Genomic DNA, 13,691 nt, shown 5'->3' with positions numbered 1-13,691 from the left:
TTAACGGTTTTCAAATAAGCATGTAAGCGAAAATCGTAAAGAAACGATACGCTAGACGCTTAATTTTACGATGGTAAATATGGACCTCAACACTATTATGAGCCCGTAAAGTGAGGTAAAGTAAAGTTTACTAAAAGTGTATTATGGATGATAATTTGATTTATTATTAAAACTAATTAATTAAATTATCTAAGACTTAGAATATTGTTAAGGAAGTTAATTAATTACTAAGATTAATTAACTAACTTATGTATACTTAGTATATGAATAAAATGGTTAATTAATTACCAAAATTAGTTAACTAAATTATTAGACTTATTATAAGGATAAGATAATTAATGAATTATCAATTTAGCACAAATTTGTAATGGCAATTAAGGAAAATAAGATTTTGAGGATTTAATAAATTGATCCTTATAGTAAATTATCCTTCAATAAAGGAAAGGAATACATACCTTAAGTAAAGGGTTAGATTTCCTTCATAAGTTGCTAAAATAGAATAGCAAATGACAGATAATTTCACACTCTCAATGGGTGTTCATTTTCAGAAGTAAGCAAGTAAGAGAATAGGCTGTTTGGCGAAGAGTGGATTCCAGCTCTGTAAATCAGGTAAGTAGGAATCTCGCCTACAGTATGAATAGATTTTTAAAGAAAAAGTTACACATGTTATATATGCATGTTTATGCTTTAAGTATTGTATGCGATGCTATGTCATGCTGCATACACATAAACAGCGCACATGAATTATATGTGTTTGAGTTAATTTAATATTATGTATACTATGTTAGATCATACTGCATACACTTAAGCAGTGCACATGAAGTATATGTATTTGAGTACATTCTATGTTATAGTATGCTTTGCTATGTCATATTGCATACACCTTAATAAGTCAAGAGGAACTTATAAGAATAATTATCAGTTGAGTGCCGTACCAGCCTCCGCAAGGGAGGTAACTCATGCTCCACAAGGGAGAAACAGAAAATAACAATAATGTCCTCCGACTCAAGGGAGGCATTCCAGTTATAATCACGGTGTCGTGGGGGACCTTGCAAACCCTCACGTTCCGATGATTGCGCGCAAGTGGTACGCGAGCACTCGGGCCCATCAGTAAGAAATATAAGATAAGATAATAAGACTATGATAAGACATCATAATTAAGCATAATCAGCTCATGCATATTTATTCATGTGTACTTTATTTTGTGTTGTGAGATATAGTTCCTACTTGCTGAGCGAAAGCTCAATCAGATATGTTCATGCTGTAGGTAAGAAACCTATCAGCAATTCTTGAAGGGCAATGGCAAGCGGCGGACGAATGGTGGAGATGGGAATGGATAACGCTCCCGCAGTTATCTTCCGCAGTAAGTTTAAGAAAAATCATGTATATGTATATATGATTTAAAGGTTTCAAGCATGTATGTTTAAAAAGTATAGGTACATATGTATGTTAAGGAAACCGAGGTTGTAGCTAACACCCTCGTTTTTGAGTATTTAAGTTTTAGAACGTTGCAACAGAGCATGCAACAAATAAATAAATTTTAAACATGACGATTTAAATGATTGATTTTAAAAGGGCTTTAAGATGTACTTGAATTTAAGATTTCTCACGAAATCCGTTTTAAAGTCAAAATTAAATGGCCCGATTGAATTGGCTAGTTTTAGAAAGGCTTTAAAAGAGCATTTGAAATAAGAGTTCAAATGCTGCTCTGTTTGAAAGATATTTTTAGAACGTTTTATCTTAACTGAAATTAAGAAAAGCTTTAAGAAATTTAGTGATTCACTTATTTGAAATTATTGTTACAAATTATGAAAGTACTCTTTCTTATATTAAAAAAAAAATGTTCCGCAAATTTTAATAAACCCCATTAAGTACAAGTTAAAAAGTTAGTAACAGTGGCGGCCTCATAGGAGGGGCGTCACTGTAACAAAATCTGATACAGATCTAATTACTTAAAATAAAAAATTACTGGTAGTTTATTTTTTAATCCTACCAAAGAAGCTCTCTTTTTTAATGTGTTTCTCGAAACACTTTTTTTTTTTCCAGCTTGCTCCTATTAAAATAATGTACAAATGTTCTCAGACTGAATTATGTTTTCATATATATTTATTTTTTATCAAAAGTAATCGTAATTTTGTTTTTCCTAATTATCCCTCTAATGCAATTTTTTCTCAAATGTGTCTCCTTTTAGATAGTTTTTTCGCCCAAATAAAATCCGGCCTCGTACTGCAATTCATTCTCCTTCCTCCACGTGATCAATATTTGTTTCTGGTCTTTTTTTCTTCCTTTTTCTTAGATCTTTTCCCTATTTATTTATATCTATTTAGTGATTTTTCGTTTCATTTGTCCTATTAGAATAATTTTGCTCAAATACATTCTATTTAACTAGGAATAGCTAATGTGTCTTATATATATTATTTTATAGTTTCGACCAAAATAATACTTCTTTTGATTAAAGCCCGTTTCGCTTTACGGCTGTTCTAAAATCTTACGTCTCTAATTATTTCTTATTAAATTAATTGTTCTAAAATACCTCTATATTTACATTTTTTTTTTCCTTAGTGGCACTTTCAACTATTCTAATTTATCTAAGTTTAAATAGTTTCTCTCACATATGAACCTACTTAATATTCTTTTTTTTTTTCTAAATATGGCCCTCATGAATACTTTTTTTTTCCATTTTCGTTAATGAAATCATATCTTCTCAAATTTGTCCCTGCCTAAATATTTTCATATGTATCCATAAAGAATTTATTCTCTAATTTTGCTCCACTAAAAAAATTTATTTTTCCTTTTAACTATGCTCTACTTAAATTTTTATTTTTGTTACTAAACTAAACTCTAAAAGGTCACTCTAGGGTGAACGATATTTGTTTCTGTATTTTCTCATCGTTAGAAACGCATAATCTAACATTGAAATGGCGATCAATTCCATCTTCAGAGAGGCCTAACTCGGTGCTCTTTCCTTCCAACACTTCCTCTCTTAGCCTTATTAGAACTAGATCAAGATTCTAAGTTACCTTTATTCCTTCAAGGATATATCGATTGCAGGGTAAAGGTAGACAATTGCTATATAGTTATCTCGATCCAATCTTTCAAATATCCTTCTGTAGGGTTTGAAAAAGTGCTTCGATTGACACGAGGTTAGCAGTCGGCTAATGGCTTAGGGCCTAGGTGACTTTATTGGCCTTTCTTAGGTGGTAATCGATCTCACAATCGTACTCTTTGACTAGTTATGACCACCTTCTCTATCTCATATTGAGCTCCTTCTAAGTAAATGCACCTGAGGCTCGTTTCCATCTTGCATTAACACGGGTCCTAATCCTATTTGCAATGTGTTGCTATAAATATCAAATTTTCCTATATTCGAGGGATAAAGAGAAGAGGGTCTCTAATAAGCCTTCTTTAACTCTTAGAAACTCTCTTGGTACCTTTTCGTCCGAACATACTTCTTCTCTTTCCATGTAAGTGCGGTAAGGGGTGCAGCAAATCTTGAGAATATCCTTCGATAAATCTCCAGTAATAGTCGGCTAGGCCTAAGATATTTCAAATTTCTATCGTGCTCTTCAATGCCAACGATTTGCCCAAGGCCTCAATTTTGGAGTGATCTGTGGATACTCCTTCCTTAGAGATCAAGTGTCCTAGATATTTGACTCTGTCATGCCAAAACTCGCATTTTAAACACTAATTAATTAGCATAAAGTTGGTGTTCCCCCAAGCTTGTAAAGCAATCCTTAAGTGCTCTTTGTGTCCCTACCAGGCCTTAAAGTCGGTTCATCGAGTTCATAAAAGCTGCAGAGGTATTGGCTAATCTAAACAACTTGACTAAAAACTCATGATGCCTAGAGTTAGTATGGAAAGTTGGCTTAGGAATATCATTCTCCTTATTTTCAGCCGATCATATCCCGATTGCAAATAAATCTTGGGAAAGATTGCTACTCTCTTAAGTTGATCAAAAACATTGTTGATCCTTAGTAACGGGTACTTGTTCTTAATCGTGACCTTGTCAAGTCCTTGATAGTTAATGCACATCCTAAATGAATCTTCTTTCTTCTTTACGAGCAACCCTAATACGCTTTATGGTGAATATCGTCGTGGTTGCAATTCATTAGGGTCAGTCGGAGCGTGTGCCGTGATACCTATTGGTTTTGTCTGTGGGAGTTTCAATGTATCCAAAGTTCTTCTTCTCCTTGGGACCTTGAGCAATCTCACTATTGTAATAGTAGAAGTCGTCGTTATATGGCGTCATAGTCGGATTGATCTAGATTGACTAGTTATACACATATATTCCTATTGAAGAATAATTATATAGGTGCTTGTCTAGTCAATAGTTGGGCTTCAATGATTTCCTAAGGAGTGAAACATACTAGACTTATAAATACTCCTCACTTACTCTTAATATTATCCTTACTCTGATAAGATTGTCGTCACCTATAGGGTCGAACCTCAAAACCAAGGAATCTCATTTTATAGGCCGACAATGCGTTCAAAATAATGGAAAGAAAGATTACCAATTTTTTCGTGCACATTTAAGCTAAATCATCCCCAATTAATGGCGTATATTAGTTGCGTATGCTTTTCTATTCAGTGCAGCTAGTATTAGTTTTGTCACATGCTTCTATTTTTGCTTTCGAGCTCGTTATGTTTTTCTTAATCATGAACTTTGTAGTTTTTATTACTTGATAAAATGTGTAGTTTTTACTAGAGAATATGAAGTTGAATCATGCTTAACTTAGTCAGCTGCGAGGGTATATTTGAAATTTCTTACGTGTACTTTTTTTAGGTACAAGAGAGAAAATGTCCGATGAAAATGATGGCCTCATTGTAGACGGCGCGGGAAGGCCAGAAGAGGAGATCCAGCTAGCTTATGATCAACACCTTATTAGTATGCCAATGGTAGATTTAGTGGAGAGGGAAAGAGATCACACCATTGAACGCTTTGAAAAAGAGATGAAATGGCCAACACGGAAAGAAAAGAACAAAGAAAGAACAGTGATTCAAAAGGTTCCAGAGACCATACTAAAGAATGGAGCTAACAAAGAGCATTTTAAGCCAAAGGAGTTGTCAATCGGTCCTATTCATGCTGGTGATTCTGATTTGTTCCAAAAAGAACTCAAGCTTAAATTGGCAGCATGTTACATCAAAGAAACCGGTAGAAACGTGCATGAGTTATACCAAGAAATCGAGAATAAGTTGCGGGAGATAAAGATGTCCTTTGATGAAGAGGTAATTAATACATATAGCGATAAGGAATTGATAGAATTGTTGTTCTTGGATGGGTGTGCAATTTTGGGGTTCATACACAGTTATGTTAATAAGAAGTTAAATATGTTTCCCATCAGTAATGAGAAAGCGGCCTTGATTCAGCAGGATTTGTTTTTGCTAGAGAACCAAATACCCTTTACAGTCCTCAAAGTGTTGATGGACTTCGAAAATGAAGAGAATTTGATACAAGATTTTTGCAGATTTATTGCTCTTGCGAGTACCTTTCCAAGGGACATAACAGAGTTCATAGTTATGGATTCGGTTGCCGAAGATCCCATACATTTTCTTGACCTTTTCCGGCAAGTACTCTTGCTTAAAGCTAGCCATATTATCTTCAGGCGGAGTCATCTCACGCTAGAGGTTCTGGTTTTCAATCTTTTTTATCTCTGTAGTAAATTGTGTTGTTGTGGTTGGATACAAGTTGCGTTTGATTGTTGCTTGGAGGGACTATCTACAATTATATCAGGATGTATGAAGTACTTTCGCAAGAGGCAATCAAAAAAGAAGTCAGGGCATATAAAGTACTCCTTTCGCAATGTTCAGGAACTTCAAAAAGCAGGGATAGATTTCAAGCCAAGTGATTCTTTAACAACCATATCTTTCCATTCTCCATTCTTTACTAGAGCTCAACTTATGCTTCCCACATTAGTTGTAGACAATTCTACGGAAAAATTGTTGTTCAACCTGGTCATCTTTGAGATGTGCTTACCCGAATATCGTCAAAACGAAGAACCTTGGATTACTTCTTACGTAAACTTGTTAGACTTGCTCGTTGACAATGACCAAGACGTTAAGGACCTAAGGGATGCGGACATTCTTCAGAACTGTCTCGGTACCAACACTGAAGTTGCGAATTTGATCAATAGAATAGGCTCCAAATGCTTTGCACCACGCGAGGACACTTATGAGGATGTCAAGAAGAAAGTAGAAAAGCATTGCAGGAGTATATTCAGGAGAAAATGCTCGCTCTGGATGACTCAAGTCTGCCATACTCATTTTAGTAGCCCGTGGACTATTCTGGCTCTTGTCGCCGCTACAGCGGTACTTGCATTAACTGCTGTTCAAACTTATTATGCGGCCTATCCATACCACTGAAAAGGTATGAAATATTTCTCCTTTTCCTAATTCACAAATTGCTAATTTTATTTCAAAAATTTATATTTCATCAACACTGATAGTTTGATAATTTAATTCAGGGTAGTAGAAGGGTCGAATATACAGCTATCACGAGCAAAATGTGGAATTGAGCTTACTGATTCCTTGCACCTATCTTAATCGCTGTCGGAATTGCTTAGGCGTAATCAAGATTGTCATTTGGAAGGGCTATCAAAACCTTTTTATTTGGCTATCGGAACCTTTTCTCCTTCAAATTTGTCGTTCATAACTTGTTCAAGTGTGTTTTTCTTTTAAGGTTTAACTTCACTTCCTTGTTTGGGTCGTTTGGGTGTTTTTGTCAAATGGAGTTACCAATATTAATGTCGTCTTGGATTATGTGGAAGTTTCCTCTGTTTCTTCTCCGTAATGTCTATGTGGAGAAATGCAACCTTTCTTTTTTCCTCTCATTTCTCTCCTTTGTTTTTGGGCTAGAAATCTTTGTTTGATTGTTGTTATCTCAATATTTATTCTTTCTACTTTCTACAGAAGTTCTTTTGGCAAACATACAATACGTTTGAGTAAGATTTTGAGTGAGAACTGAGTGTTGGAGCAAAACACAGATGTCAAATGCGAATAGAAAAATGTTATGAAAGTAAATCGCTTGCTAACATTCCTGTATGAGAAGGATTGTCCCACGGATTTGGTTTTTGTCGGAAAATATCCAAGGTTTTAAGTATTTATGATGTTTGCTTAAAATATGTTGTCCGTAACTTGTTTGATTGTCTATTTCCCTTTGTTTAAGCATAAGATTTCGAGTGAGAACAATTCAAATTCAAAAAGTGAAAATTGATACTAAAGAAAAATGTTTGTTTGCATTCCACTGATGAGAACAATTGCGTCAATGAAATGGGAAATTTATTTTCGTCTAAATATTTAAGCTGAATAAGGCGGCATTTGATAGCTAGGAAAGCGACTTCAAATTCAAAAATTAAAAAAAAAAAAAAAAAGTAAACGGGAACACTTATAATGTGCGAAGAAAGTGTGCAACACATGTGTTTATGCTGTTGAAGTTGATCACTGTAGTGTTATTGTCCACGAATTTGAAGCAAGCATAAAGCTAGTACCTAGTTTTCACAGTTCATTAGAAAAAAAGATTGTGTAAAACTTCCCAAGGGTAATCTTCAATTCCACATTTGGCAGCTGATGCTAGAGAACATACATCTCTATAGTCAGAGTATATTCGACCGGTTCGTTGTGTCGGAAACAAATGGCTCTCAGTTCTTCATTAAGGGTTCGTTTGGTTGGAAGATTCAAACCATGTGATTCGAACTATTTTCGATTTACGTGTATTTTTTATAAAAGAAAATACTATAGTGAACCACGAATCATGATTCGAATCAGGGAACGAATCCCTCTACCAAACGCACCCTAAGTTGTTTTAATGACTATTCGAATTTCGTCATATTCATCAGAAGTTAATCAATTGGCTGATAAGTTACCATCTTTTGGCGTTCATCATCTACGCTTTTTGCGGTGCTTCTACGAGATTTGTCCTGATTTTCTCTCTATCATGCTTCTACTTTTAGTCCCTCTTCTGTTTTTTTCGTTTCTCCACTTAGCTCATTGAGTTCTGCTTTGTTCTGTTCTTGGAATAGGAGAATTGTTTGGTTCAAAGCTTCTCTTTTTTCATTACTTATGGGCTGGTTAGATCATTTAGATAATTTGTACTCTTTTCTCCTTTTCTATGTTTTCTTTTTGGGTTTTGTCTAATAAAGTTTTTGTAATACCCAAGATTTAATTAAGTCTTAAGCTAATAATAAATAAATTTAGTAAATTAAAATCATACATCACATTTACCATTTACCTAAAATTTATTTGTTGGCATTATATTTTATTATTATAGATATCATATGATTTTATTAAACTTATAGCTTTGTTAATCGAGTTTTCAGTTTTAATGTGTGGTGCAACTAGCTCGATGTAGGAACTCAATGTGCTAAACTTATGAGGAAAAAAATGATATGATTTTATTAAACTTATAGCTTTGTTAATCGAGTTTTCAGTTTTAATGTGCGGTGCAACTAGCTCGATGTAGGAACTCAATGTGCTAAACTTATGAGGAAAAAAATGATATTTATTATGATTATTTGATATGATATTTTACCTCTATTATGATTGTTTTAATGATGAATCATTATTTTATATTTTTATTATATGGTTTTATGTAAATGTGTTGAGGACTTAGTTGCTATTTTGAGTTTTTGTGAGAGAAAGGTATGTTAGTAATTGAGTGAACTTTAGGCACCTAAATATAGAGACTTTAGAGCTGATTTTATGAGGTTAGGACAAATGTTAGAGACTTAGAAAAACCTAGACACTTATCATACTATAAGGTCACTTTACTTTTGCTTGGTCTCTATCATGTATAGACTTCATTTTTGGGTCTATTTCAGCAAAAAGGCCTAAAACTTCGACCCTAACATTTTCTTCTCTCTTCTCACTCCTTTTCTCACCCAAAACTCAGAATCAAACCTAGGTTTTCAAGAGAGAATGAGCTAAAAACTCAACCAACCCATTTCAACTCGTTTTCAACCTAGAACTAAAAATAACTACCAAGGTTTTGAGCTTCTATTCACTTGGGAACACATTTTTCTTTGAGGTAACTTTTGTCTTATGTTAGAAACTAAGATTTCAGAGATTAAGATGTTAAAATCCTACTTGAGATTCGGATTTTTTATGGGGCTTATTATTCAAGTTGGTTGTAGATTCTTAAAAATGAGTTTCTTGAGGTTTTGGTTCAAATATTGGTTTTTGGGTGAAATTGATGATTTTAGCTTGATATTATTGATGATTATTTGAAGATAAACTCTTATTAAGATGATGATTCATGTATTTGAGAGTGGTCTTTGAAGATTAAGATCTGCATGTTAGGTATTTGATGAAATGTTCAAATATAAGTTCTCTGTACAGCCTATGTAGATTCTGTTTTCGTCCTATATATACCTATGATTTTGACTAATCCTATATTTTTCTATTAAAGTATACATCTCAAGCTTTACGTGAGTTTTTTAATCACTCCAAACCGATTTTTCTACATTTAGTTATGAAGAAAGCTTTCATTTTCCTGACGAGATTATACTTCAATCTGGATTTCGGGCTGTTTTTGGTTTGTTTGAAAAATCTGAAACCTATAATGTAGTAACTCTAAAAAGAGGGTTTTGAGTCTACTTTTATTTGCCATTAGTCTCATAATATTTTGAGTTTTGATGAATTTGTTATGAATATTTTTGTAACAATGTGCAGTTATGTGTTTTAGTAAATGATGATATGAATGTGATTTTTGAAAGTTATGATTTTTAAAGGTTAATTAGCACATTGAAGGCTCTCCATAACCAGCTAGTTTGTGCTTGCAAAGTGGTGATCGAAATTCAAGTAAGTAGAGTTAAAGGCATTTCAAAACTGCATCACAAGACCCTATATGATTATGTTCAAGGAGTATTCATGATTAATTATTTTGAAAGAGATTATGATATTTGCTTATTATGTTTTTATGCTTTAAGAGATTTTATGGTATGGTATATGGATGAGAGGCTGGGTAAGCAGGGGTGCGAGAGACCGGTACCCCAAATTAGAGAAACTGTATCTTTGAGACAACTAGAGAAAAATGCTAGTGGGAAGTCTCTTGTTGATCACAAGAGAAAGAGATTCTAAAAACCCCGCTTAGTGTTAAAGAGAAGAGAATTGGCCATAATTAGAGAAGGTCTTGTATAGAGAGGCTTACTTGGAACCAAAGTTCTGTATCATACCTAAACTAAGAATAAGTATGAAAGCTTATGAACAATCTTTAACAAAGAGATTTTAACCACGGAGATTTTTTATATTTACTATATTTGAAATCTACTTATTGAGTTTTTGCTCATTAATTTTTCCTTATAATGCAGATGATGTTGTTGTTATCGAAGAGTAAAAAAAAAAAAAAATGATTTCCAAGGTTGGCTGAGTACTCCAAGTCCTGCATTTGGCATCTTGCGTATATGTACTTCCAAACAATAGATGGGCTCAAAATGTTTTTTCTTTTTTGTTATCGATTTTGAATAACTGTTTAATGTCTAAGATTTGTAGTTATAATCATATTACGCACTAACTCATTTTGTTAAAAAACTTTTAAGAAAATTTTGTGATGAAATCAACCACAAGTTTCTACATCTTATAAATGACATTGTTTTAAGTATAGAAAGTATGTTTTAAGTTACACCACCTCACTAAATTCGGCCTTAGACCGGTTTAGCGATGGGGGCGTTATAGTTTTTACGAAGCAAATGCTTACTATTAAAATAATAAAAATAATAATCATTGATTCTTTTTTAAGTGCTTATTTGACTAGTAGACACTACAACAATAAAGGCCGTCCCTTCACCGGATAATTTTTGAAATCGGAAGCTAATTAGTGCGTAGGCAGCGCTGCGCCGTCTCTTGTACCCTTTTATAAAGAGAATTTGAGTTAAGACTAATCAAAAAAGGAAGTAACCAATCAACCAGACCAATCTTTCTGTGGAGGCGGCGAAGGACAGGTAAGGCTTTGAAGCCAAGCAAGCAGCTATTGGAAAGAAAAGAAGTTGAAGCTATAACAGCTGTAGAAAGAAAGAGAAAAACAGGTGCCATCCTCTGAAATGGCAGCTAGGCTCGTTAGGAAAAAAAGACTTCTGGCGTTGGGTAGTGACACCGATCAAGCCCTTCACTCGGCTTCCTCTTTTCCTTACTCTTCTTAGTAGAATTCACATTTTTTGTGACGAAATTTGTCGTCGCAAAAAATACAACATGTCGTTGCAATTACTTTCCGTTAAATAAAATAACTATGTCGTCACTAATAACTTAAATGTCGTTGTAAATAATTTTGGAGCACAAAATATTTCAATGGCGCGGATTTTAATACCATTTGAGTTGGGGCTCGGTGTGGGATGGAGTCATTTGTGAGTGCCAACAAGTCGTTCTTCTCAACAGTACGGTTAAAAAAGAATACATTTCCTCCACTGTCTTGGAGTTTCAAACAAATTTCTTCAATAATCACAATCAAACGAGAAGTAGTTGTCGAGATATAATAGATTTTCACAGAAACTCAAGGTCATGGCTCAAAATAATAGAAAAGAAAGAGAGATCCAAAACTCGAAGTCTTGGTCAAGACGATTCGCACTTTTGCGGATGTGCTTAAGCACGCATACAGTTGAAGATGGATTCTATGAAAGAGATAAATCTTAGCGACCTAAAGACATAAGAAAATAAAAAATTAAGAAAACGAGGCACACAGCGCATTATTTTGTTTGCCAAGTTTTAGTTTTTAAGTTGTTTTATGACTTTGGTTTAGAAGAAGTTTTTAATTTGTTTATAACCTTTTCGCGAATAAAAACAACAAAAAAATTCTTGATATGAAATAAATAAATTAGTGCTGAAAAGTATTGGTCGTGTAAGGGAACCAAAGGTCCCGGGAGTCATAGGGAGAAAGGCATGGGCTATCTCCCCCCCAAAAAAAAAAAGAAAAAAAAAAGTACTTGGTCATGTCCTATTATATAAAACATGAAGTTGGTCTCCTTCTACAAATCCACTAGAACATTAAGGACTCAAGTCACTCTTATATGGAGACCCGCATGTAAAAGTTATGAAAAATTAGTATCTTTGAAGCAAGCAAATCAGTGTACCAACAGGTTGTGATAAATGTGAAATTGAGCGTGCGGATGCTATAGGCTGATCTTTTACGGATTCCTTGCATAATTCACATTCATGAGATGCTAGGCCGAACACGTACATCTCTCCGGCGGAGTATATTCCGCACTTTGTTCCGTCCTAGATTAAATTGTCAAAGTATCAATGTTGGTGAGATAGAAACTTTTGAAATAAAATCAGCAAATTTGTAATAGTATTTTGTATAGGAAAACAGAAAGTGGGAAAATATACGGCATATATTTCAACACTGAAAAGCAGAATATATATAGTTTACAGAACTTACATCCACGACGGCCTGGAGAGAGAGAAACGACGGCGGCGGCGGTGATTCTGACCACCACGGACGGTGGTGCTCCGGATTCCTTGCATAATTCACATTCATGAGATGCTAGGCCGAACACGTACATCTCTCCGGCGGAGTATATTCCGCACTTTGTTCCGTCCTAGATTAAATTGTCAAAGTATCAATGTTGGTGAGATAGAAACTTTTGAAATAAAATCAGCAAATTTGTAATAGTATTTTGTATAGGAAAACAGAAAGTGGGAAAATATACGGCATATATTTCAACACTGAAAAGCAGAATATATATAGTTTACAGAACTTTTAACCGACTCTAAATATATTCTAACTAACAGAATCCTAAGAATAGAAAAGGGAGATTATAAAAGATTACAAACGGTTAGAAAGGATAATCTGGTTCCTAATAATTTAAATTTAAAGTTCAAACTAAATATCTCTAATATTTTGTACCTTTCAATTTTTTGGATTGACTGAATACCAAGTTTGAACAAATGTTAATGCAAGGACCACCATAGCAGCAAACAGAGCCAGAATAGTCCATGGGCTTCTAAAATGAGTATTGTAGACCTGAGCAATCCAGAGCGCACACCTTCTTCGGCTCCTACTCCTGCAATGCTTTTCTATTTTTTTCTTGACATGTGCATAAGTGTCTTTGTCTGGCGGTAAAAATTCAGAGCCCATGCCGTTGATCAAATTAGCGACTTCAGCATCGCTAATGTGCAATTTCGGAAGAATGTCCGCTGCTTTTAAGTCCTTGACGTCATGTTCATCGTCAACAAGCAAATCTAGCAAGTTTATGTAAGACATAAACCATGGTTTTTGATTTGGATGAAATTCGGACAAGCACATCTCATAGGCGGCCAAGTTGAACAACATTTTCACCGTCAAATTGTCTACAACCAATCTGGGAAGCTTAAGTTGAGCTGTGGTAAAGAATGAAGAACGGAAAGATATAGTTGTTAAAGAATCACTTGGCTTGAACTCTATCCCTGCTTTTTTAAGTTCCTGAACATTAGGAAAGGAGTACTGTGTAATCATGCTCCAATATTGAGGGAGACTCTCTGATTTATTGAACCGCTTCAAGATCCGACTAATAAATGCCACTGCTCGACAAGCACAATGACATAAAAGCGAGCAAAGACGACGAATGAGATTAGTTGGAATGCACTCATTCTGATGAAAAACGTTAGGGTTATCAAGTAATAGTACTTCTCGTAGAAGGTCAAGAATGTGTAATGGATGTTTGTGAACCGAATCCAAAACTAGGAATTTTGTAAATTCCCCTAGATTATTACCCATAAGAGCAATAAAT

The 13,691-nt window shown here is 34.4% G+C and overlaps 2 protein-coding genes across 2 annotated transcripts; one reads left to right on the top strand and one right to left on the bottom strand.

Moving 5' to 3' along the window:
* Positions 1-1,334: 1,334 nt before the first annotated feature.
* LOC21393450 (UPF0481 protein At3g47200) lies at positions 1,335-6,614 on the top strand. Its single transcript, XM_010100904.2, has 3 exons — positions 1,335-1,363; positions 4,784-6,364; positions 6,462-6,614. The coding sequence occupies exon 2, from the start codon at positions 4,798-4,800 to the stop codon at positions 6,358-6,360; it is 1,563 nt and encodes a 520-aa protein (XP_010099206.1). The 5' UTR covers positions 1,335-1,363; positions 4,784-4,797; the 3' UTR covers positions 6,361-6,364; positions 6,462-6,614.
* A 6,218-nt stretch (positions 6,615-12,832) lies between these two features.
* Positions 12,833-13,417, bottom strand: LOC21393449 (UPF0481 protein At3g47200). Its single transcript, XM_024167467.1, has one exon. It carries the CDS (start codon positions 13,415-13,417, stop codon positions 12,833-12,835), a length of 585 nt encoding a protein of 194 aa, XP_024023235.1.
* Positions 13,418-13,691: the final 274 nt, after the last annotated feature.

Source organism: Morus notabilis, unplaced genomic scaffold (assembly GCF_000414095.1).
Source record: "Morus notabilis unplaced genomic scaffold, ASM41409v2 Scaffold1764, whole genome shotgun sequence".
Taxonomy (NCBI): domain Eukaryota; kingdom Viridiplantae; phylum Streptophyta; class Magnoliopsida; order Rosales; family Moraceae; genus Morus; species Morus notabilis.
This window is presented reverse-complemented; position numbering and strand designations above follow the sequence as displayed.

Bases quoted from the DNA above. Each gene is read 5' to 3' on its own strand.
- LOC21393450 (XM_010100904.2), top strand. From the start codon at position 4,798: ATGTCCGATGAAAATGATGGCCTCATTGTAGACGGCGCGGGAAGGCCA.
- LOC21393449 (XM_024167467.1), bottom strand. From the start codon at position 13,417: ATGATTACACAGTACTCCTTTCCTAATGTTCAGGAACTTAAAAAAGCA.